General features: G+C 48.5%; 1 protein-coding gene across 4 annotated transcripts in view; it reads right to left on the bottom strand.

Annotated features, from left to right (window-relative positions):
* rbfox3a (RNA binding fox-1 homolog 3a) overlaps nucleotides 1-24,678 on the bottom strand; it is a 154,512-nt gene that overhangs the window by 11,637 nt on the left and 118,197 nt on the right. For all 4 annotated transcript variants that reach the window (XM_061230357.1, XM_061230356.1, XM_061230354.1 and 1 more), the window contains exons 4-10: nucleotides 19,908-19,961; nucleotides 17,674-17,766; nucleotides 16,285-16,345; nucleotides 13,547-13,600; nucleotides 6,673-6,805; nucleotides 5,621-5,660; nucleotides 1,718-1,782 (exon numbers count right to left, since the gene is read on the bottom strand). In XM_061230357.1, coding sequence (XP_061086341.1) covers nucleotides 1,718-1,782; nucleotides 5,621-5,660; nucleotides 6,673-6,805; nucleotides 13,547-13,600; nucleotides 16,285-16,345; nucleotides 17,674-17,766; nucleotides 19,908-19,961 — 500 coding nt within the window. The remainder of the gene's footprint in view (nucleotides 1-1,717; nucleotides 1,783-5,620; nucleotides 5,661-6,672; nucleotides 6,806-13,546; nucleotides 13,601-16,284; nucleotides 16,346-17,673; nucleotides 17,767-19,907; nucleotides 19,962-24,678) is intronic.

Here is a 24,678-nt window from a genome sequence, read left to right as displayed (position 1 = left end):
TACTCGACTTCACTTATTCGTTTATTTACTTTTTTTCAAACACATGCTTGCAAATGAGGGTCTGTGGGGAGCAGATAAGGCTCTTCCAACCGAGGACCGGGGCCACCGAATCATCCAGAGAGAGAGAGAGAGAGAGAGGGGAAAATAATTTCTCCAAAGTAGACGAAGCAGACCCAGACATGGCCATTACACAGGAACATAATATCAGATTTAACCACGTTTTGTCATCTGGGATTAAAACATCAAAGGTCAGGCCTGTTGTGTGAAATTGGAACGGCGAGCCCGGGGTTTTCATGTTCGGGGGAGACGCAGCGGGAGGAAGGGAGTGGGGAACCCCGGGACATGGGAAGGGGATTGTTTTGGGCGGCGGGGGGGGGGGGACTCTTCCGGGATAATGTGCGCTGAGGGATAATGAGCGTGGAGTAAACATCTCTCCCGCGCGAGGCCCTGGGAGCCTGCCTGTTTCCGCAGCGCCTCGGTGTCAGTGGGAGTGCGGGAGGACTCGGGGGCGGACGCCGGCGTCAGCTTCGGCGAATTCGTCTCGGTCTCGCGCCTTTACGCGAGGGGGGCGCCGTCACCCCGCCGTGCCCTCCCCCCTCCCCTCAGAGAGACCCGGCCGTGCCCTCCCGCCTCCCCTCAGAGAGACCCGACCGTGCCCTCTCACCTCCCCTCAGAGAGACCCGGCCGTGCCCTCCCCTCAGAGAGACCCGGCCGTGCCCTCCCGCCTCCCCTCAGAGAGACCCGACCGTGCCCTCTCACCTCCCCTCAGAGAGACCCGGCCGTGCCCTCCCACCACCCCTCAGAGAGACCCCACCGTGCCCTCCCACCTCCCCTCAGAGAGACCCGGCCGTGCCCTCCCCTCAGAGAGACCCGGCCGTGCCCTCCCACCACCCCTCAGAGAGACCCGGCCGCTTCTGCGCCCCGGAAGCCCTTCTGATACGACGCCCTGCCCCAACGCCAAGCAGCGCATTCTCAACGCTGCACTAGTCCAACTGCCACATCCTCCCATTCCAAATAATAATAAAAAATAAAAGACGGGAATGACTTTAAAGAAGCAAAAAAAGGGGAAGACGGCAAAGCGGCGATGAAATAACTCCAGCAGAATAATGCCGCTGTCCAATCTCCGCGCCTGCCCATCTCCGCTGCTCATAATTTGAGCTGCCGGGAGTTCTGATAAATCTTACATTATCTGGGGTCTTCAGGCTGGCGAGGAGGGCATACGTTATCACAAGTGACACGCTCAATCTCTCCCAGATTAGATTCCCAGCTGCTCTGATCCAACCTGACAGGGTCCTCCAAGGTCCGGATAAATCACTGACAACTCCCAAACGGCCGGAGCCGGGACCCAGCGTACGACGTTCCCGGGTGCGGAGGGGCCGGGGATGCCCCGCTCGGAGCCCGCGGGGGCCCGGCGGACGCCACGGGACGCCGGGGGGGAGAAACGCGGAGCGGCTCGCCGATATGAGCGAAATAATGAAAAAAGGAGCGGGCGTGGAGCGCGCATCTGTCTTTCCTATCACAGGAACGGAACAGGGAGATTTTTTTTGGTTGTTGCTATCGCTGAGGGCGAAATCAGTCAAGTTACATAAATCTGAGGCGCAGCTGCAAATCATGTTGAGAGATGTGAGTTTGTGTCGCTCGCTGCGACGGCTTTGGAGGAGAAGTTTGGGAAGTGGGGGTGAGGGGGGTGAGGAGGGGGCGTTCGGCGCCCTCTTACCTGTCACTGTAGGCGGCAGCCGCGGCTGCGGCAGGCTGGGCGTATCTGTACGCGGCGTAACCCCCCTGTCAATCAAACGCACATGTTAAACCCATTGGCTCCCCAGCCACCCGGTACCCACCCGCCCCCACAAGCCCCAGATCAAACAATGCGGGGACCCCCAACCGCGCATGGCCAATCTGTCCCCGCATACGAGCAGACACTCGCTATCATCCCCCCCCCAAAGTCCTCAAGAGAGTAACACTCGAGGCGATTTCATTTTTAAAAACGAATCCTCCGGAGTTTGGGATTTTATCTTCACCAAAAAGCGCACGCAGACACTCAAAGAAATCCGTATTTCACTTGACATGTTTGCATACTTTAAGCCTCGCACACAACAGACGCAGCGGGAGGCAAAAGGAGTTCTCACTTTGCCAAGCGTTCCTCGTAATGAAGCCCTATCCGCGCCATACTGTTGCTGGTTTGGCGTTCTCCGCCCGTTTATAAACAACAAAACAGCGCAAACAAACAGAGCTGCGCTGGAAAGTGTCAGAAGTGTCAGCCGAGACAAAGCGTTCCTTCTGTTTTAACAGCACAATGAAAAACTCCCAGTGATGCAAAAAAGAGCGCTTTGGGCTAGCTTTCCAGTAAACAGTGATATCCAGGAGGCTGCGGTTTTAGCAATTTGGCTTCGACATTCAGACCCTCTCTAGTACTGAAGGCCAATTTTTGTGTATCCTCTTAAATTGCTGGTACCTCTTTATTGACGACATAAACACACAAATACATGCACATATGCGCTTACACACACATACACACCCACATGCGCATGGACGCTCACACACAGACACACGCACACACACACACACTCACACAGCTTTGCTGTGCCGCAGGCACACAGAATCCAGTAGGAAGAGAAGAAGAAGCTGGGGGAGGAATGGGGAGAGGGGGGTTGTGGGTAAACCCCACCCCCAGGCCTCCCTGTTCTTTAAGGGCCAGAGCGATTAACAAGCTTTTAATTAATGTGCCAGCCCTACCCAGGCTCCCTGGCACTCAGCCAGGGGGAATGCTTAATGTGGGGGACCCAGCCTCACAGTGCCCAGAGTGAGGACCAGGGACCTCAAATATCACAGAGGGGGGCACAGAGTCCCCGGTGTGACGGGCGGGGGCTGCTGCTGTCGTGCTGAATGGTACAAGCAGGTGAATAATACCTGTCCCAGATTCAGCCCTTTCAGGGAAACCGAGTTCTGCACGGCAGTACTCAAGCTTTGAGCCTTTTAACGCCTCTCCAAGAGGAGGACGCGTGGAAGCAGGATCTTCGCCGCGAATGTGCATACCTGCATCTCCGTCCGTCTCCAATAAGTGCACAACTTGCATTTCCATACAGATCTAGGATTTTGTTCATTGGTAACGCTCCCCGGCTCAACTGACACAAACCGTCTACTTTCTTAGACTTCCAGATTATTCTCACTGCCTCTGTGCTCCCATCTGCGCATTGCTGTGGATATCTGCTCGTAAATAATGGATGTCTTCATTTATTTTTAAACTTTGGATTCGGGTCCAATGGGGTACCCGGCACGGAGATCGAATGTCTAACATCTGGTAACGCAGCTGAATATAAAATCAGGTCACTGGCGATTTGAGGTCTGTGAAGGCTTCGGGTGGAAGGAGTTTCCCCCGAATGCAAAGCACGGCCCCTGGGGGCCCGTGTGCCCTGGGACGGGGCCGTTTGCCTCCCCGGCCAGAACAGATGCGCTCTCACAAATCACCCAGGAGAGCCTGAAATCAACACGCGGCCACGCGGCCCCGGTCTTTGTTGTCGCGGCCATTGTGTGCCACTTTAATTTACGAGGCGTTCCCGGCGAAGGCTCCTCCGTGCCAAAGTGGGCTTGGTTTGGATGGGTGGTCCGGGTCCCCGGGGGACTCGGCTCTCTGCCATGGCTCTTTGGGCCTTGTCTGTGTTTGTTTGCTCTGTCTCTGATCTACAACGCAAACATATTCCCACTTCCTCCCGTGACACCACGCCGGGAGAAGAGAGCGGTTTCGGCATTTCTTTCTCTCTCTCTCTCTCTCTCTCTCTCGCTCTCTCCATTACCTGACCGGCTAATACCTCCTGACACGCTCTCGGAAATAATGCGGATTTAGCGGAAGCTCACTGCCGGGCGGAGGTGGGCGGGTGGGATTTGGGTGTTTGTCAGTTTGGAAAAGGAACTAGAAATGGGGGAGGTGGATCAAATGCAGCGTGAAAACGAACAAACCCCGTCCCGGCGGATTGTGTGCTGTGCGAGAAACTCTGTGTGTGTGTGTGTTTTGCTCGACTTCAATGGGCAGTGGCCGTGGGCACACACTGTGGGTTACTGCACAGGACAGAAAGGGCAGAGGGTCAGCTGGTCCCCGCAACACTGCCGTCTTGTCAGGAGATCTCAGCGCGCCCGCAAACTGGCCTGGGCGGTGGATGGGCCAGTGCCAGAGCTAATGGCACACACGCACAGGGGAGTGCCTGACAGGCTAAGCGATGGAGTGACCAACCCCAGGCTGGCCCACAGGGCGCAGGAACTCAAATCGCAGCTATTCCTCTCTGAGGGTGGAGAGTTAAGGGGTCAGCGCTAATGCTACTGAGTGGAGAGTTAAGGGGTTGGTGCTAAAGCTAGTAGGTGGAGAGTTAAGGGGTCAGCTCTAATGCCGGTGTGTAAAGAGTTAAAGGGTTGATGCTAATGCTAGCGAGTGAAGAGATAAGGGATTGACGCTAATGCTAAAAAGTAAGGTGAAGAGGTTTGCGCTAATGGTAGCAAGTGGAGAGTTAAGGGGTCGGCACTAATGCAAGTGAGTAGAGAGCTAAGGGGTTGGTGCTAATGCTAGTGTGTGGGAAGTTAAGGGGTCGACGCTAATGCTAGGGAGTGGAGAGATAGGGGATCGACACTAATGATAAAGAGTAGATAGTTAAGAGTTTGCGTTAATGGTAGCAAGTGGAGAGTTAAGGGGTCGACGCTAATGTTAGTGAATTAAGAGTTAAGGGGTCGGTGCTAATGCGATGAATGGACAAGTTAAGGGGTCGGTGCAAACGCTAGTGAGTAGAGAGTTAAGGGGTCGGCGCTAATGCTAAGGCCAAACTCCAACTGGCGCTGTGAAAAAGCTACAGCAGCGTACAGGACTATCGCGGCGGTAAGGTGCTGTCATCGCCATTGTCCAATGCACAGTGTAATGTACTTTACTTCCTCCGCCCAGCCTGATGGAAACTGTCTGCATGGCTGATCATTATCCCACGCTCGCGGAAGAGCCCAGATATTGTTCAAAATGGCCGCGCGGCGGGCACACGGCGGTATCTCGGCGGCTGTTTTCCGCGCGATGGCTCACGCGGCTGCTCCAGATACGCGACGCGCGTGTGTGAAGGACGGCGTGTGGCAGATTAATCCCGTTTAACCGCTCGCGCTCTTATCTCCCTCTCGCGTGCCGCCCTCCCGGCGGGACCCGGGGGGGAGTGGGAACGCCGCGCCGAAACCTCGCGCCAGTCACCGCCGCCCGGGCCCCGCGCGAAACCGCTCCACCTGGGTACCTCCGATAAAAGGTTCGGCAGGGGCTAGCGCCGGGCCGGTGAGCGGGGGCCCTAGGACCCGGCTAATTTTAGCAAGCGACCCGGTCTGACACCAACTTATGAAAGATTCAGACTGGCTACAGTGCCAAGGTCTGAGATCACATGGAGACGGAACAGTGGAGCATCGCTGAGGGGGTTTTAAATTTTGCTGTCAGGTTTCTTGGCACCGAACGCAAAGACCCGATCAACACAGACTTGGCAGAGGAGCAGAGAGAGAGCGCGTTCGGCGAGCGATCCCGCATATTTATCTCAGGGGCTTGGCTTTTCTCTCCCTTTCTGCTGTTTTTATAATTGTGGAACAAAGGAGGGGGGGAAAAATGAATCGTACTTACATAAATTTCTGCGCCGTAAAAGCCGTCCTGGTAAACCACCCTGGAAAGAGAGGGGGCGCACTGCGTTAGTTCACAAAGCCTCTGATCTGTGATGCACGGGTTTTCATATGGGGGATGAAGGTTGGGGGGATACACAGCTTTTATGAATTTGCCATCTTTCAGATCAGCCTCAACTGATCAGACAAGCGTTCGGCTGCTGGGAAAACAAAAGGAGCCGCGCTTCCATAACGACTCCATCACGGCCAAATGAAGAATGACACTTCAAAAAGAGAAATACAGTGATTTTTGGAATCAAAGAGCAATTTTCTGCTCTATTAGGAGGTGGTGCTTGTTTTCCAATCACTGCTCTGTCGCAGGAGTGGAATGAGCACGTCACATGACCGGGAAAAGTCAATCATGCTCCGGAGAGCCTGCGTGTGGATAACCAGCTCCTGGGACCACACCCCTCTCCTCTGGAGAGAATCCTGCCTCTGCGCAGTGCAATAGCGTATTCTACCCTGCTGTAAAAGCATCGGTATTGCTGTGGGTTTTGGTTCGCCCCAGGCATGTCTACACTGGCAGCCTGTGGTGAACAGGACAGGGTGCTGGGCCTAGTGCACAAGTGAACCATGGATCTTTAGCTGTGGACCAATCAGAAGGCCCAGGCTCTCTCTGACCACACCTATCATGTTTGTGTTATTGTTCATGGTTGGTGATGGAGCTTTGGCTGTGAACCAATCAGACGGCCCTGGCTCTCTGTGACCACGCCTATCGTATTTGTGTTAGTCTTCACGTGTGGTGAGGGAGGCATGGAGCCTTGGCTGTGGACCAATCAGAGGGCCCTGAGACCAGGCCCATCGTGTCTGTGTGAGCGTTCACGTGTTAGTGTGGTGAGGAAGGCCGACAGCTGGCAGTAAAACGTGTGATTAAAATCATTTACTACTGGGGGCTCAACATGGGACAGGAGGTAGACGCTTCTGGATGGAGAATCAGATGGTGTTTGTTGGACTGTAGTGCTCGCATCTCATTGGACGGGCAGAGTGAGGGTGTGGCGCAGGTGCAGGGATACTCACGCTCCATAGGCTGGGATGGGTGGGGGCGGGGGTGCGGCGCGGAATGTGTTGTACACGGCACGACCCCGGCCTCTCAAGTGGGCCCCTCTGTAGGCCACCGCCGCCCCTGTGGTTGGGTAGGGGAAGCCAGTTACTGTGGAGAGAGGCACGAGTCACACAACACTGCCTACCGAATAAGTGTTCAAGCCCTAGTGTAGCCACAATAAGATCCATGCAACTGTTGGGCCCTTGATCCAGGCCCTTAACCCCACATAACCCCAATAACCCCTCCAGGGGGGACTGTCCCCTGCTTAGTCTAATCAACTGGATGTCACTTTGGATAAAAGTGTCAGCTAAATAACTGTAATGTAGTGGACTGCGTCACGACTTGAAAAGTAACAAAGACTAAAAAACAATGACTAAAATTACTGACAGGATGCTAAATGGCGGTTCGGTTCATTGTTTGGTTTAAATACTGGCAGCGCGGCTGAGCCGACATGGCAAGAGGATTTAATTCTCCTTTAGTCTTCAGTGAAATAGCGTCACTCAGATCTCATCCAGGAATGAACACAAAGAGGGAGCACCTTCATGGCACGTTAACAGGCACAACACTGACACAGCCGAGACTGGAGCAGGAACCGATTCCTGCTCAACTTTTTTCTCAGTGTTTGCGAGCGTGAGTGTGATATGTGGAGTTTGGATGCGTTCCCGCCGGTGGTAGGTTGTTGTAGGTGAGACACAATGTGCTGGCACTGAGGGAACTCAAGCAGATGGGCTGTATTGTTGTAGCAGCAATCTCAGCCTGACGCCATCCTTCATCTCACCTGGGGACCTCGCCGCCTCCCTCGGCCAATCGTGGCCCACGCTCCCCCCCCCCCCAGCGAGGGAGGACGGAGAGGCTCAGGGTCGACGTCGGGAGGGCTCCGCTACCTAACGAGAGGACGGGGGCCTCGAAATCCCAAGGTCTTCTTCTCAACCTTCAATCCTCTTCTGGAGCCGGTTCAAAATAACGCCCACCGCCGCGCCAGAGCCGAAAGGTTATTGCACCGCAAAGCAGCTTTGTGATCGCGCGAGCGCGGAGATTCACCGATTTCTGCCTCGCCTCTGCCTCCCAAGACGAAAGCGTGTCTATTATTCATTCTCTTCTACCCCGCCAGTGCCCTCTCCGCTAACGTGCTAATTTATTCATTTAGGGCTCAGCCTGTTTTTCCATTCATCAACAGCCACTTCAGTTTCCACAACAAAAGACTGAAGAACACCCCCCGTGCTAACACAAAATGTTGTGACAGTGTTCCGGGACTGTTTCGCGAATGTTATAACATTGGCGCTACATGGCAGCAACATTGTGAGGATGTTTAGCGTCACCTGAGGAGAACAAGGCTCCAGCACGTGACCTAGCAACACAGGCGTTGGCGGTACCTGTGCTACCCAGGCACAGGCAGAGCAGGGCTGCTGAGCCTGGCTAAACGAGGCGCTAAGAAAGCCCCAAACGGCCTGCGAATTTCAGCTGGAAGAGTGTCAGAATGGCTGCTCTGCAGATTGTTTACATGCACAACTGTTCACACATTAAAAGCAGCCATTATGTTTTAGAGTATTACCGCTGTTTGTCTCTGCGTTCTCCACAAGAGACCCTCAGCCCCAGAGTCAACGCCCCCCCACTTTAATAAAACTGACACACACAGAGATTTGCAGTGCTTTTAAACCCAGACAACCAGGTTAATGCCTTCTGATATTACCATCACAGTCCATTAGTGTTTCCCCACGTATTCAAACAATGCTGCTCATTTGCAAGAGAAAGAAAAATGTGTCTGTTTTGGAGAAAAACAACACGGCACACAAAGGAACACGTGCTGCCTAAGACTGGAAGCAGAGAAAACACTCAGAGGTGTGTCCTTAGATGATTGGAAACCCTGACAAGCACATTTCATTTTTCCATGGACAACTGGCACTAATTTGCGAAATGGCAGAAAACCAGTCATCCACTATATATCCTAAGAAAGATCAATTTTTTCAAATCCTCTTCATATCTGATATCCATATTTTTCAGGAATTTTTATCTGTATGCATTATGTGTGCTCTGATGTATATGAATGTAATCTTATAATGAGTTGTAGGCTGATAGGGTAGACTGATTCAATAATAACCCATAAATCAAAAACACTGTGACACTTACCAATGCCAATAAAACCAACAACAATAGCGAAAGCGTATGTGCACATGAATTGCCGCACATTTTATCAGCTCTTTTTCTGGAGAGGAGTGGCAGACCAACCTAACGAGGAGAAGGGGGTCAGCCCAGCATTACAAGTGTTGTAAAAACAGCATAATCTCTAAAGTGTTGGATAGGAATCATGAAATCACAGTCCTTGAAGGCTGAGAACTGTTGGTATTCCACTCTCTTTACTCTTTACTAGAGTCAGGTGCGAAGACTAATTTTTCAGTTAATTACCTGGGAGATGCTGTATTTTGTACTTTAATCTACGACTTTAAAATGGGTACTTGTCTCATTACTGTAGTTCCTCAATTTGTTCTCTTGGTATGACAGTTACAGATTTGGCCTACTGTATCTACCTTGTGTACTGGACATACAGTATGTCCATGGCCTTACAACCAGTCCTATATGCATTGTATCTTATCTGGCTGGTTTGGATGTTTGTCGCATGACCTTGATATGCACTGTTTCCTAAGTCGCTTTGGATAAAAGCATCTGCTAAATAAAATGTCATATACAAAAGAAAACCAGGGCTGGATTTGGATTTGTGGGCCGGCTTTGATGATCAATGGTGTGGGAAAAGGTTTCATGAAAGGGTGAAGAACAGCGCTGTGGATATGTCAGTGACTAGAATAAGTCTCCCTTTCCCGCGGTGTCAGAGAACTGCTCACTCAGTGTATCCCAATCAGACCCTTTTCACATGAGGGTGCCCCTGTCACCCCAAATTACTCCCTGATTTTCCACAAGGCTGCTCCTTTTTATATTGCGCTCACAGTAATCTGGAGATGAACACTTAATCCAAGCATTGGGACATTGAAAAACAGCTTAATTTAATCAAGGGACCGATGCTTAATTATCCCCTAAATTTATCCTCCAACAATTAAAAGATCTATCTACATGCATTAAAACTGCAATTAGCCTCTTCTATTCTGTCATTTCCAGAAGCGCCGTTTCAATGACTCCTCGACGAGCTTCGCCCCCTTTCCCATGAATACACGGGCACTCGGATTCATGGCTGCACTTACGCTCTTTTGTGTGGAGGAAATCAGTGGTGAAGTGGTCCTTTGTCAAATGGGTAGGCTACACACGCACACACACACACACACACACACACACACACACACACACGGGTACTCTCACATACACGTGCTCTCACGTGAATGCGCGTGCGTGTACACACAGACCAGTCAGTTGTGTGACAAATCTGTGCTTGCTTTTTAAATACCATAAATTGATTCAGTAATAAAGACTGAGGTCATTGTCTGACAGGGACCCTAGTGGAATTGGATCACTTACGGGGGAAATTCTGACGTGGCTCAGAGTCAAACAAATGTCACCCCTTGGTACTTGCAAATTTTTTAGCATATATTTAAAAACGGTACTATTATTATTTTTCCCTGACTATTTTGCATTTTAATCTTATTTGTTGTGTTCTGTTCAACATGCGGCTGAGCTCTGAATACATTCACCGAGGGCACAGTCAATCAATCAGGATTACATTGCCTTCATTGTCCTTCATGCACATGTACTCCGCACTGCTTTACAAAGGCAGGGAAAAAGCCCAGATTAAACAATTAAGTTTCCGGCGCGGGGTCAACAGCGCTGCCCCGAGTCTGCATTTCTAATTCCTCACAGGCGGCTCTCCTCGGCGTTCCGGCGCGGAATGTCGGGAACGCCGGGGCCGGGAGCGGCGGAGAGCAGCCCGGCCCGGCGGGGAAATTGGCTGGCTGGCGGAGGAGACGCCAGACTACCCTGGAAGAGGTTAAAAGCAGCCAGTCCACCGCTCTCATCCGTCATTCTCCTGAATGGGATTTGAGGACAATAAACCTGTAGCACTAGGACGAATGGAGACGAAGTGTGCTGTCACCACCGCACGATTTATGGTGCCCAATTTCGCTGATCTCCCGCACAGAAACGGGGACTGATAAACAGTGATTAATCGCCTTTACATCCCATTTTATTCCTACCCAAAGTATATTAAATGTAGCCATAATTATTCTAGAATAAATCCATGGACCACTTGCACAGGTTTTTTTGAGGAGGGGGTTGAAGGAATGGGGGTGGGCGATGTAATAGTGTGAACATGACCCAAGACTGGGATTTTCCATACGAATCCTTGTTTACAAAAAAAAAAAATCTATATCTTATTTATATTTTACACTTCCTACACGCCTCTCCCAGGGGAGCTGGCAAAACATATGGTGTCGTTTAGGCTTGGCAAACTTTAGCGCCGTGTTAAGAAGACTTGAAAAATTAGCATCCAATAAATCACACGAGCCCCGGCTCCCCAGCCCGGCAGCTGAAGTGGTGGACCACATTAAATCTGATTTGATGAGATGTTTTGGGAAAGTGTGTGTCGTCTGTACAGGTGTGTACATGTGTGTGTGTGTGTGTATGTGTGTGTGTGTGTGTGTGTGTGTATGCGTACATATATGTGTGTGTGTGTGTGTGTTTCTATCAGTGTGGGAATGGACATGAGTGTGTGTGTGTGTTTGTGTCTCTGTGTGCATGTGTATTTGGTTCGCTGTATGTGTGTATATGTGTGTGCATGTTTGTTTGTATGTGTGTGCATTTCTGTGTCTGTGTGTGTGTGCGAGTGTGTGTGTTTGTTTGTATGTGTGTGCATTTGTGTGTATGTGTGCGTATGCGTGTGTTTGTATGTGTGTGTTTGTGTGTGCGTGTGTTTATGTGTGTGTATGTATGTGTTTGTATGTATGTGCTTACGTGTGTGCATGTGTTTATGTGAGTGTGTATGTATGTGCTTACGTTTGTGTGTGTATGTATGTATGTATGTATGTGCTTACGTGTGTGTTTGTGTGTGTATGTATGTGCTTAGGTGTGTGTCTGTGTATGTATGTGCTTACGTGTGTGTGTATGTGTGTATGTGCTTACGTGTGTATGTGTGTGTGTGTGTGTATGTATGTGCTTACGTGTGTGTGTATGTATGTGTGTGTTTGTGTGTGTGTATGTATGTGCTTACGTGTGTGTGTGTCAGAGCAGGGGAGGACGTCAGATCGGGAGACTGGTGCGAGTGAAATAAAAATGATATATGACTGCTTTCTGTCACAGCCGGTTATTTAGAGGTTTGCAGTAAAGCTGTCCGGGAATGAACAGATTTTAGTCTAATGAGCAAAAAGGAAAGCCGTTAAAGTGGGGAGATGTGCTCAGCACTTCTTCCAAATGAAATAATACCATTTCCCCCTCATTAAGATGCAAAGGGTTCATATAATGTACAGCAATAAAAATTGCACGTGGGGGAAAAAAAAACTTAGGAAAAAAAAGTCAACATTCCTCATTAAACAAACCATGAAGAATACTAAACTATTATCGGCAACTTGCCAGAAATCTACCTTTCTCTATCTCGCCCTCCCCCACAAGTTCCCTCTGAAAAAATAGATCCTCCTCAGTCAGCCTGACCCTTCGTAATATGGCTGGGCACTCCACAATCAGACTGCAGTTGCTGTGATGTCTGTTCTCGAAATAATTGGCTATTTAACAATATTAAAATAGGAATACCTGCCTGTGGCATAATCCGCACAAACACAAGACAAGCTTCTTTCATGCCTTCACTTCTAGAACTTTCCCTTTTTTTCTTGACCTCTTTCAGAGCTGAGTTAAGTTGACCTGCTGTGTTTGCCATGTCTACTGCCTTATTTAATATCCAAAAGCAGTCCGGGGTCTAGCTCTGTGGGATCGGGGTCAACTGTTGCGCTGTTTCCGTCATTAAGGATTTTCCCCAAAAGCTGTTTACACACCGTGGTTGATGTCAAAACTCTTGGCGAAAAAAAGAACATATTCATTTCTTTGTTGCAGGATCAAAGGCCTTCAGCGAACGCTGTAACAGCCAGAGTATCCATTCCCTTCACCTTTGAATTTGAAGATAAAACGCACTGGAGAGACGGCACTGATGCGTATCCAGGCATGTCAACCACGCACCAAACCGTATTAACAGCCATCAGCCGAGAGCTTCATCTTTCTCCCACTGCATGCAGGCTGAGATTACGGTCGTGGGGCAGGTTTGGTGGGAGCCATTTTAACACAAAACCCCAGCTACTGCAGGAGCTGAGCCAGCCCAGGGACAGTGCGGGGGGGGGGGTAAGTAATCCCCAAATTTAGTCTCATCGCATGCCACCTCGCAAGCCCAGCGGTTGGGGTCAGTGACTCGAGCGTGCAGGGGCGCAGTGAATTATGGGAGGTGGTGCTGATGGGGGCAAAGGGCGAGGTCACGGTCCGAGCATCGGCAGTAGAGCGGTTTGGGCATAATCAATGAAAGATCAAAGCGCACCCGTTCTCTCCTTCCTGCCACAGCCTCGGTTTGTAACAAAGCTCTGAGGACCACGGCCGTTCCCAGCACGTCTGCCCAAACTTATCTCGGTCATTTAGTATTCCTTTAACTCGGGGTGCTGTATCTCATGGAAATTGGTTCCAAAGCGACCGCATGCAAAGTTTAGCAGGAGCTCATGGATTTTCACCGCTCAGACAGCTTTATTTCTGGATTATTGCGCACGGCTCCAGAGGAACCCTAGAAAACCTATACAGATAAACATAAAAAAGAGAAACAGCCTCAATATACCAACTGCAGCTCGAGTCCAAGCGCTGGAGCTCAGAGCCGGGGAAGGCTGTCTAATTGCCTAAGAAGGAGAAGACCTCTGAACTAGTGCGAAGCAGCCCGCTGATGTTTACCTGCATAAAATTCAGGCCCGTAGACAGCTCCCACCACTGGATTCAGCTTCCACCCTACAGGGAACAGAGGGGAAGATAATATTAGGCTTAACACTCAACTCATTAACCCTCCTGTTTAAACAGAGAAGCTTGGCTCTGGGCTCCCACTGAGAATTCTCACTCCAATTTTCTTCCATGGCAGGAAGTGGGAAATTAATGGTAAAGTGATGAATTAAAAGAGAAATGAAGAAGAAGGAAAAATAAGACACTCAGACACATAGACACAGACACACACGCGCACATACAGACAGGCAGACAGACACACACTCACACAGACAGACAGGTGGAGTGTGTATGTGTGTGGATGCGCATGTGGGTGGGTGTGTGTGTGTGAGTGTGGTTGCAGGGGATGGCTGCACCGTTTGTGAAGATGGAAAAGTGAGAGGGATTGAAGGAAAGGCAGCACTAAGTGCTGTCCGGCCACATGACAGTGACGGATGGGGGCTGAAAATGGCCTGATTCTTTTCAGCTAAAGCAGGCTTTCACTGATGGCGAGTGGGGTGGTGAAATGTCCACTGCTTTAATTCCCTGCTCCGTCTCTCTCTCCCTCCCGCACTCCCATCAAGAGGAATGAGCGTCACCACGGTGCCGGACCCCGTGAAGCCCCTGCTCGGAATCAGCAGTGGCTTTTCCATTTACTCCAGCCTTCAAACCCCCCCCCCTCTTCTCCAAAAAACACCTGGTACCGGGCGGAATTCTCCCCGTCCCTCCTCATCCCGACCCGGAGCTGACCTTTGAGTCCAGACGGATGGCCTGCGCTCGGTTTTGGGTTCCGTACCGGCGGCGGTCTAAAGCGCTTAGGCGGGGCTCTGCCTTGCTGCTCCACATGGTTTTATTGGCTGCACACGCTATTATCTGTGCTCCACCTCTTTCATTCCCGGGGCTGACGTCTCTCCTAACGCGCTGGTCTTTACTAAAACCAAACTCATTTAAAGGGGGTGGAGCGGGGCTCCCTCATTTCCCACAGAGCACTGCTCATCAGCTCCCGTGCGTTCTAAAGAGATACTCTTTCAGTGAGAAAACACAGCAGCCACGATGTACTGCGACGCACAGACAGCACAGTTAATTAACCTCTTTACTGTGCATTCACTGGATGATACGCCATAGAACATCTACATCCACACCCCAGGGGTGGTGACTGGTAATAGAGAACAATTTAAAAACTTTCAGCACTTCAATTTGACATAATGTTGAAAAGGATGTTCAAACATGGCAATAAAAATTAGCGAATTTAAATGGCTCAAATTATAGAGATAGATATTAATTTGCAATTAAAATGTCTGCTTAAAATAACTGCGATACAGATATGCGATACTGTACATATTAATTAGTTCAAATATTTCAGAGTATCAGTATGTTACTGTGAGACATAAGTTGGCTGTTCCACCAGTACATAGCTAGCCAGGTAGATAACACTGGTAGTCTTAACCAGACCATACCATAGTTTCTTAAACTATTATGAAGAACTATTAGAATTAATAGGGCAGTGACAAAATTAAAGCTACAGTTGTTCCTTTTTATTATTTTTTAAAAGTATATCAGGGAAAGGTCAAGCTTAATTGGTAGCAATCATAGAAAGAGTTCTGGGATTTGGCCCAATTTTTGGTTAACAAAACAAAGTTGTTTACAACATGAACCAATTAAAGAGATAGACCACTTCACATCATGAACCAGTCAACAATGAGCTTGACCTTGCACATTCACAGTACACATAGCTAGATGCATTGAAAATAAAATAAAAAAGAAAGATTTTCACCAATGGCGGACAAACAACCTAAATGAAGATGGACGTGGAGCTTGCATTGCAGGTAGGGGCAGGTAGTTCTAAATTTCAGCACTGATTTACCTGGATTTTCTGTATGCCAGCCAGTTAACACAAGTTGCCTTCAATTAATTTGCCCACCAATGTAGCTAGGTAGCTATTATTGATAACATTACTTTAGTCATTAATTTTTGTGGCTCATTCATGGAAGAATGAACGTTATCTGTGTGGTCAGTGACGTTGGATAGTTTACCTAGGCTAGACAAGGCAAGATAACATTACCTGTCAGATACATAATGTTAGCTAGAACCAGCTAGAACCAGCTAGAAACCTGCTTGCCTGATGCTGCCCAATCACATACTGCCACATACAGTAACTGTTTAACTTAACAGCAGCCTAACAAATAGTGTGCCAAGAAGTTACTTTGAAAAACAATCCACAATACAATACAATACAATACATGGCCACTGCAGCTAGTAACCTACAAAAACACACGGCCTGTGCAGGGTGTCAGAAAATCTTGGGTGTATCGTAGCCCAATTGGGTGTTACGATGTGTCATTTGTGTCTCTTTCTCTGTGGGCAGGGCCGATGGGTGTTATGATTTTCAAGATGTTTTCCACATCATTGCAACCGTTGAGAAAGCTGCCAGATGCAGCTTTAATTACTGTATGATTTTAAGTGGAACACCTTCCTGCATTTGTGATAATTACCATGCATGAGTTCAACATATCAAGAAAGAATTTAAAATAAATATAAATGACAAAAACTCATATTTCAAAACTGTCAATAAACAAAACTGTTAAGAAATAGTGCTACTATATGTAATGTGAATTCATAACCAGTAAACACATTTCCAACAGGTACACTCTTCTAAAGTAAAAACAGAACACATCGACACACTCACAACAGCGAATCAGACCAGAGACAGATCTTACCATTTGTGTAAGGGTTAGCCACCTTCTTGTTGGTCATTACTCTTGCTGTTGCATTGTTTACCTGTTTTCAAAGACAAAATGGCAGACAGGGGTTACAGGCGCGAGCCTCGTTCGACACAGACACGAGGACGGACACACCTCTGGTGACATGCGCTTTCAAAGCTTGATGGAACACAGCCAAAAACAACGCCGCCGTAAACAGACCGTCGAAAGCATGCCAGTGAAGAACATGCCGTTTTTCCGCCAGTGGATGGCCGTAGTGATCACAGTGACTTTCATGCAGCCAGTGATTGTTCATGGCAGCCCTGGGACCTGACTTCATTGATGCCGCGGTTAATACATTCTCCGTCCCCCCTCCCCCCTCGTGCGGGGGAGGCCCGGGCCCTTCCCCCGGCCCTACCCCGCGGTGAGGATGAGCCGTGTGACCTCCAGACGTGTAGCCGCGCGCGTGGCAGAGGTCCACTGTGGCTGGGGGGGATGACAAACGCCCCATGCAGGATTTAACCCGGGCGAGGACCGTTACAGTCGTATAAGCCAGTAAATAATGTCCGACATCTCGCTCCAAAGAAATACACTTTTTCCCCGGGTGCTGAGGGAGTCGGACCTAGCCCCTGGCAGAGGGGCACTTTTTTTATTCCGCCATGTTAGTATTTCACTCTCATGTTAATTATCGCTAATGGCTTTAATTTCCACAGGGCCAGTGTAGGTCATTTAGCTTAAGGAAACAACTGGCTTGAACCTGCCATGATATATATGCCTAGGTATTGTTTATACATTACATGAATTATCTTAATGGCTTGGTGGAAGTGGCAAATACACTTTGCCACGGAGACAGAGAAAATATTGCTTTACTCTTTACTCCAGGGTACGCGACATGAAAGGAGAAACACACCGGTAATGGCTTGGATAAACAAGTGGGAATTTAAAGCAACATTGGCAGCGCTTTGATTTCCTTAGATTGAATTAATTAAAAACATATCGCATGCGCTCCGTTTTTTTTCCGGAGAGAAGCAGAAGTTTGCATGCGACGTACAGTTTCGGAAAGCCACGGAGAGCAAACGGGCGAGGAGGGAGGGGGGAAAAAAAAGAGAAAGGGGGAACAAAAGCGGCACACACATTAATCAAACTGAGCGCTCCACAGGCTGTTGAGATCAAACCTGAAGCCGTGCATTCCCCCATATCAAATAAAGGTGCAGGGCTCGGGCTCTGATTCAATCCGCCTGGGCGCGCGGACGTGGTCCTGCAAGCACGTACAGATGAGGCCCGGACTCAGCATGCGTATGGGGGGAGAGGGTGGAGGAGGAGGAGGAGGAGGGGGGGTCAGGCGTCCATGGGCAGGGGGAAAAAAACAGAAAGGTGAGGTAGGAAAATAGTGGAAAAGGAAAGCACCTCGATTTTGCGTCCCTCTACGATTGTACCGTTTAGTTTCTCCCGCGCGCGGTCGGCGTCCGCGCTCGTTTCGAAAGTTACAAATCCGAAGCCCTGCGTGCCACGGTGAGCGAGGGGTGAGAGACAGAGAGAGAGAGAGAGAGGAGAAAGAGAGGGGGAAAAAGAGGGAAGGAACACGCACAACAAGGTAAGCAGCAGGAAGTCGAATTTGAAGCAGCCAGAGAAATTTGAGCTTGTTAGTGAAATGCTAGCAGGAGAGGATGGTCAGATCTGAAGAGCAGAGGAGAAAGGCAAACGCAGCAATTTAGTGATATGACCTGACACTCTAACACTAAGAAACCAGCCTCTGGTAAAGCTTCTCCGGAGACTAAAATTAGAAGGTTACATTTCTGTTGTTTCAGTCAAAAGCATTTTTTTTTAAAGCGTGTATAAATTATTCAGAATGTGACTGGACAAATGACCTTTAGAATAAACAAGTACATTTTACATCAGCACTGGAAAAATGTAACACTCAATGACACATATAGACAAGTTAAGTACTGAAAACAATGAAATAAACTTTGCCGTGCATATCCGTAGCCGGTAAAAACTTTTAAAAACAGTAAACTGTTTAAACACAACCTACATAAGGACACAGAAAAAAAATCACCATTCTGCAAAAAAAGCGCACAATGCAAAATGTCGGATTTTTTCATTTCTAAAGCATTTCATGTCTTTTTTTTTTTTAAAAGCCCAGTCACTTCAAGTTTTCCTAATCCTGGATAAACATCTGTCTTCACAATGCCGTTCTCCTTAAGCCACCGGTCTTTGCGCCGCGGTGGAAATCCCTTCTCGTTATGGTGGTAATTAATACGAGACGGTGAAAGCATATTTACAGTGGAGAAATCCATCCAGACGCATTTTCTATAAGCACTCTATCCAAGTAACTGCTGTTTTACATTGCTCCCACCCACCAGGGAAAGTCAATTTCATTTCTCCTCTTGGATTTGTCACTAGTGAGTTATGGGGGACTTGTAGACTAAACCCGATACCCGGCACAAGCCATTAGATATGCTTGGCGAACAAGTGTGTCGGACAAGTCCCAGTCTTTTAGTTTATATACACTGTGCGAGTGTGGGATGATAATTGCTTTGGAAGATAATGCATGTGAGCAGCGGAGAGCAGCGTGATCTCATATGCATATACAGGATCTCCAGCCCAACGCCTGGCATAAATAACACAGGAACCGTCCTTGGGGAGAAAAAAGATAAAAAATAAATTTAAAACGGAATTGAGGGCAAAATTAATCCTTTTGACATTTTGTGCTACTGTGCTCACCCTCTTTACTTTTTTTTATCATGCACAAATAATTAGCTTACACGGATGGAGAGTGGAGCCACCATTTTTCAAAGGAGACAAACATATTGAATGCAAATTGCAAAAGCTTCTTAGAAAATAGATTGTTTATTAATGGTCTGGTAGGTTCATTATATAGAAAGCAGGGTGCGGAAGAGGCATCATGGGTAATGGCTTTGTTGGGTACGAACAATAAAAGCGTGTTCCCATGGAGGTGACAGGTTCTCAGGTGCTCAATCTTGTCCAGGAAGAGAGCAGAACCTGGGAGAGGGAACGAGGCCGGGGAGGGGGGCTGGAGGCTTGCCTACACCTGTGAGGTCACTGCATCAAAAATGTGCCTCCCTCCCGCCACAGCGGATGTTATCAATGCTTTGCCTTGAAGAACCCCAAGGAGCACCAACAACAGAGGGTGGCAGTTGGGTACCTCATGCTCCCAGTTCCTACACTCTCAGAAAAATGGGTTCTTTGGCTTGTATCCATAGAGGAAGCCATTTTAGTTATTTATGGAACCCTCTATCACGGGAGCGAAGTGTGAAAGCTCCCAGACAAGGAACCATTTTACTCGACGAGGAACTAAAAAACTAGCGACACGGAAACTAGATAGTGTTCTTCTTTGAGGTCCCACGATTCCTTTTTCGGAGAGCGCGCTAGCCAGCCCCGCCAGGAGTCCACTGACACCACAACGGTTGTCTCTGCTCGCCAGGTCAGAAACGCGTGGCCTTCACGGAGGTACAGACACAGAGACTCCAGGTGAGTCCCCCGTACCTGCAGGCTCTGAGAGGGGACGGGTGGCACTGAGGCCAGGAGGAGCTCCGCAGCCCGTAATTATCAAACACATGAAGGAGAGCCCTGCCGAGTGAGGAATGGACTGACAAGCGCTGTTGTTCCAGCTCACTTACCTTGGAGCCCCGCTCGTTAAAAATAATTTCCACATCTAAAATCTTCCCGAATTGCTGCGGAGAGAAAGGAGACAGGGAGAGAGGAAGGAGAAAGAAAATAATTAGAACATGTCACGTTTGCACTATGTGAAGAGCCTCAGATGCTTGATTGTAACGCTTTCAAAAATAGAACACCCTGCTCTATTTATGCCAGTTTAAGCTGTGTATTCCACTGCACACAACAGGCTGCTCAAATCACATTTCTTTGTAATAAAAAAACACGGCTTTGCGGTAATTTCCCCAATTCACTCGATCCCTTTTCAAAGCCGAGCAATCCATGTAATTCATTAACATTTATAAAAGTTAATCTTAAACAACGAAAGTGTAGCGAAAACTGGCAGAACCGGTGGATTGCGAGTTCTGCTGAGGTGTACTGGAAGTAAATTGAGCATGTATCAGTAATAATGCATGAAACACACAGACAAATGCAGACTATACACTTTGAGTGTGCCGCTGTGTTTAGAAGGTATCAAATTTAATTCCCCTCGAGGATAGACGTAAAGGCCATATGGCAGTCGGTAAGTCAATAATTTCAACTGTACATACATATCAAGGTATGAAACATGCATACGCTCATATTAGCAACATAAATGTAATCATTTTACTGGTATGGCGAGTCAACAGCAGTGCTATACTATGGGAGCGCTGGGCTGTAGTAGATGGATATTAAGCAGAAATCCACACAGGACCACGGCACTCTGTATGCATCAGTGAACTTAATGGTGGACATTAGACTGCTTCTCTGCTGTTTTCCGGAGGAATAAGCCTTTCCAAGCACAAAGAGAGATGGAAAACAATGCAGTGTGCATTTTCGGCGCGGCTTAAAGCAGAACACCTCCTTCAATTAAAAGGGAAAATTGAACGGAGAACAACCATTATTGCTAATGATGAACCATACATTTGTTTATTATCGCCCTGACAAATATTATCATCGTAATTACCTGTCACACCGCCTTTTATTTTTGCAGCAGGTTCCTCTCAATTCTGCCGCATTATCAGATCGTCGTTATAATGACCGCCGGATGCCCGGTATTTGCTTTTTATGAACTAATTAGCATTAGCCAGGAGGCGTTGGCCACTCCCTCTACTAAAAAAAGAAGTAAATGAATCTGTGTCGGTGCCCGCGTGCATGTGTGCGCTGTGAAATGTCGCATGTAATAAACTCCAGCCTCCTATAGAGCCCCTGGTTGTGCGGGAGTATTGGCATTTCAGATGGCCCAGGAACATTGATAATGCTAATGACCCGGCCCCGTTCCCCGCTTCAGGAACCCCGAAAGCGCGGGTCTGTGCTGGCGGGGTGCCGGGGCGGGGCGTCTCTCCTCCCGCAGACTGATTACGGGGTGATAAACACTCCTTCCCCTGTGCTGGGAGAGGCTCCGCCATGTTAACCCCGCTTGCCTTATGATAATGAGGGCCGTCGTACGCTCATAACAAGACCTTGAATCAGGTAGTTTATTTCAATAAATAAATAAACATGCTCGAGCGCAGCAAGGTCGGGCAGGAATCCGCGCGGCAGGAAGACCGAACGCGGTGGGCGGATTTAAAGAGAAATAGGATCCCGGGAGGAGGGGGAAGGGGAGACCGGGGGGGGCGGAGAACGGCTCCTGGTCTCGAACGGGGGGTCCAGCTTTTCCCCGTGGCAGGGGCGGAAGAGCATCGGCCGCGAATCTCGCCGAGGAGACGCGCCGCCCCCCGCTGTCTCCGTCGAGCGAGGAAAGCGGGGAACCGCCTAAATGAGAAACCAACAGAGCCAACAAACAAGTGATTGTTTGTACATTTCTCTTTTCCCTCGTTTCTGCGAAAGCCACTGCAGTGGTCTCAAGGGGTTAACAAGCTTAAGTATTCAATTTAACGGGTTTGCCTTCAGATCATTAGAAAACAGTGGAATGAAAGCAAACCTTAAGTTCCTCTAATGAGTGGAATGAAAGCGGGTTTTAATTGCTGTCTACAATGGCCGCATTATTTCATTAAAACTAATTACCCTGTCAAGCAGTCCGCGTCGGCTTCATTTCAGCACAACAGGGAAGAAATGGGCCTTCCAGGCACACCGGGCTCAATGGGATTGATCGTTTGGCTAGGTCACTAATAAGGTTAGGAAGAGCCGGCTTTTATCTTCTTACACGGCCACCGGGAGCGCTGGGCACAGGCCGAGCGGGGAAGGGGGGGGTGGGGGGGGGGGTTTGTGGCGTTGCTCGCTCCGAAACACACACCCTGCCCCTCTCCGAGACCAGGCCCCATTTCAGCGCAAACCTCCCCACTCAGGTTAGCGGATGAGCGAGCTCCCCCTCTCCCCGTGATTCTACCCACTGAATTCAAATTCTACGGCTTCAACCAAACATCTGCTACTTGACATAATTTCCTCAATTTGTTCAAATTAAAGCAGTTTATACGCGAGGCTAAATCAGGCATGGCCATTTACATCCCAGCGTGATCCGTTCGTATGGGATGACGGTACATTCTAAACAAAAAAATGCGCACATACTAATTGCATTAACTGAACCTACTGGGTTTATGAGACGTGTTTGTGAGGGAGGCCATCTTTACGGTACAGGGAGAGGCTCCTGCTTGTAAACAAAGGCAGCCTTCACCCAAAACTAAACCTTCACTCAACCCCAACAACTGCATAAACACACCCACAAAATGGAGACCACTGGGAAGCCGTGGGCTCTAACCAGAAATTACCTTCCATGAGGGGGCTAAAAAATAAAAACAAGAGGCTGCAATGGTGTGTTATTCAGGGTAAATTGCCAATGATCTCAAGGCAGCAGTGAAAGCGGGAGGAACTCTGGGAGGAGCCCTGCACAATCCGTCTTCAGGATGAAAACGAGGAATTACAGCTCTAGCGTGGTGCTACCTGGAATCCACTAGTTTATAGAAGCAGGCAATTAAAATATGCAGAGGTCATTAAAAAGACATTAAAGGCACCCTATGGTAACCTGCAGCACCCATATAAAACTCCCTGCAGGCCTCCAACCAGAGACACATACTCCAGAGGAGGCTTTCAGGTAATAGGGTAGGTAATGGAGGGTGTGCAGGTGATGTAGTGTCTCATTTAGGAAGCCCACTTTGGGAGTGTGATGGGAAGAGCCCTCTCGCAGCTGGCTTTGCGAGCGCGGCGTTATTAAACACGGCGAAGCCACGGCAAACAGCCCATTACACGTTACATAGTGCCACATTTTACATGGGGAGGGGGGGTCCTTTAATTACTACAATATAGCATAGCCCCATGAGCTGGCACATCAGGAGACCTCTTTACTCTCTGTCAGAGTTGGGGCTGAGCGATGCATGATGGGAGGGAGCCAGGACGGGATTTCGGTTGGGTGCAGCGTGGCACGGCGGTCAGAGCTGGCCGTACAACCCCAAGGCTGAAAGTTCCAATCGCAGGTGTGGCAGCATTTGACAAAGAACGAACGGTCAAAACCTTGTCACTGCTCACGGGGAAAGCTTCATAAATCATTTGGTGACATACTTGCAGTGTGCTGGTATGTTCTTCCTTTCTTTGCAATTTTTGGTATTTTTTGTGCCAAGCACCTGCAGTATATTAAAGATTAATACGTGTCTGTGAAACTGCGTCACCGTTGCTTAACCAGAGTCGCATCGCTAAAACTCTTTCGATGGGTATATGATATGAGCTGACACTTGCAAAGTCATCTGCTAAACGAATTAGCAAAAAATAATATTCAGAATTTACCTCTCAGCTCAGGAGCCCTAGGTATTTTCCCATGAGATTGTGTTACATTCTGAACATGTCCGCAAGCTACACAAAAAGCTGGAACTTTGAGAACTATTTTACTCAATAACATTAACACCTCATACTTATTGTTGTAATTTCCCTAGATGTGTTTTTCTAATTACAAATTAAGCTGAAATAAGGACTGATAATGAGTGCAAAGTTTTTGTTGTTTTTGCACTGCTGAACTCCCACACACCTCGACTCATCTACACTGCAGCAATATTCCTGTCTGCCACATCCGATCGGATTTATTCTCCATTTCAGATTTCATTCTCTTCTGTTTACATCGAGCGCGGAGGCTCATATCGGCGAGAACTAGTCGAGCAGCAAGAGTGCATGCATGTGTGTTTCAGTGTGTGTGTGTGTGTGTGTGCGTGTGTGTGTGTGTGTGCAGATGGAGAACCGGTGGCCTGTGTGTTATCAACCTGCAGTGGGCTGCACCATTGAATGCTATAATGTCCCGATATTGCTTTTGTTTGCATTGTGCCTCTGCTGAAGCAGAGCCGTAATGGCACATCGAGCCAGTGGCACATTACAGCAATTAGAGTCAGGAGGAAGGCAGTGCACACAATGATCCGATTGAAGCCCATTGTGAGCAAAAGCAAAATGCTGATGGGATCTTTGTTGCAAAGCACGAGTTCTGCCCACAGCGATTTATCCCAGGCCCGTTCCATCGATAGGGAAGGAGAAACTTTGACAGGCCTCGGAATTTGCATAATATATCCATAAGTTGCACAATTCCGCAAAACAAACAAACTAAGCCTTGGTGCTAATTAGAAAGCAATCTGAATTCCAAAGAACCTAGTCTTGTGGTGGAAATAATAAACTGGTAAAAAGGAAATCTGTGAAAAAAACAGAATTGAGAACAGTGTCAAAGTGACAGACATGCTTAAAGGCCTGGGGTTTTATAAGTTTATCATATTACCCATAACAAAGCTGGACTAGTAAAAATAAACAACCCATCTATGTTTAGATTTCAAATTGCTGAGATACTGTCTG

Source organism: Conger conger, chromosome 2 (genome assembly GCF_963514075.1).
Source record: "Conger conger chromosome 2, fConCon1.1, whole genome shotgun sequence".
Classification (NCBI taxonomy): domain Eukaryota; kingdom Metazoa; phylum Chordata; class Actinopteri; order Anguilliformes; family Congridae; genus Conger; species Conger conger.
Note: the sequence above shows the minus strand (reverse complement) of the source record. Positions and strands in the feature narration are given on the sequence as shown.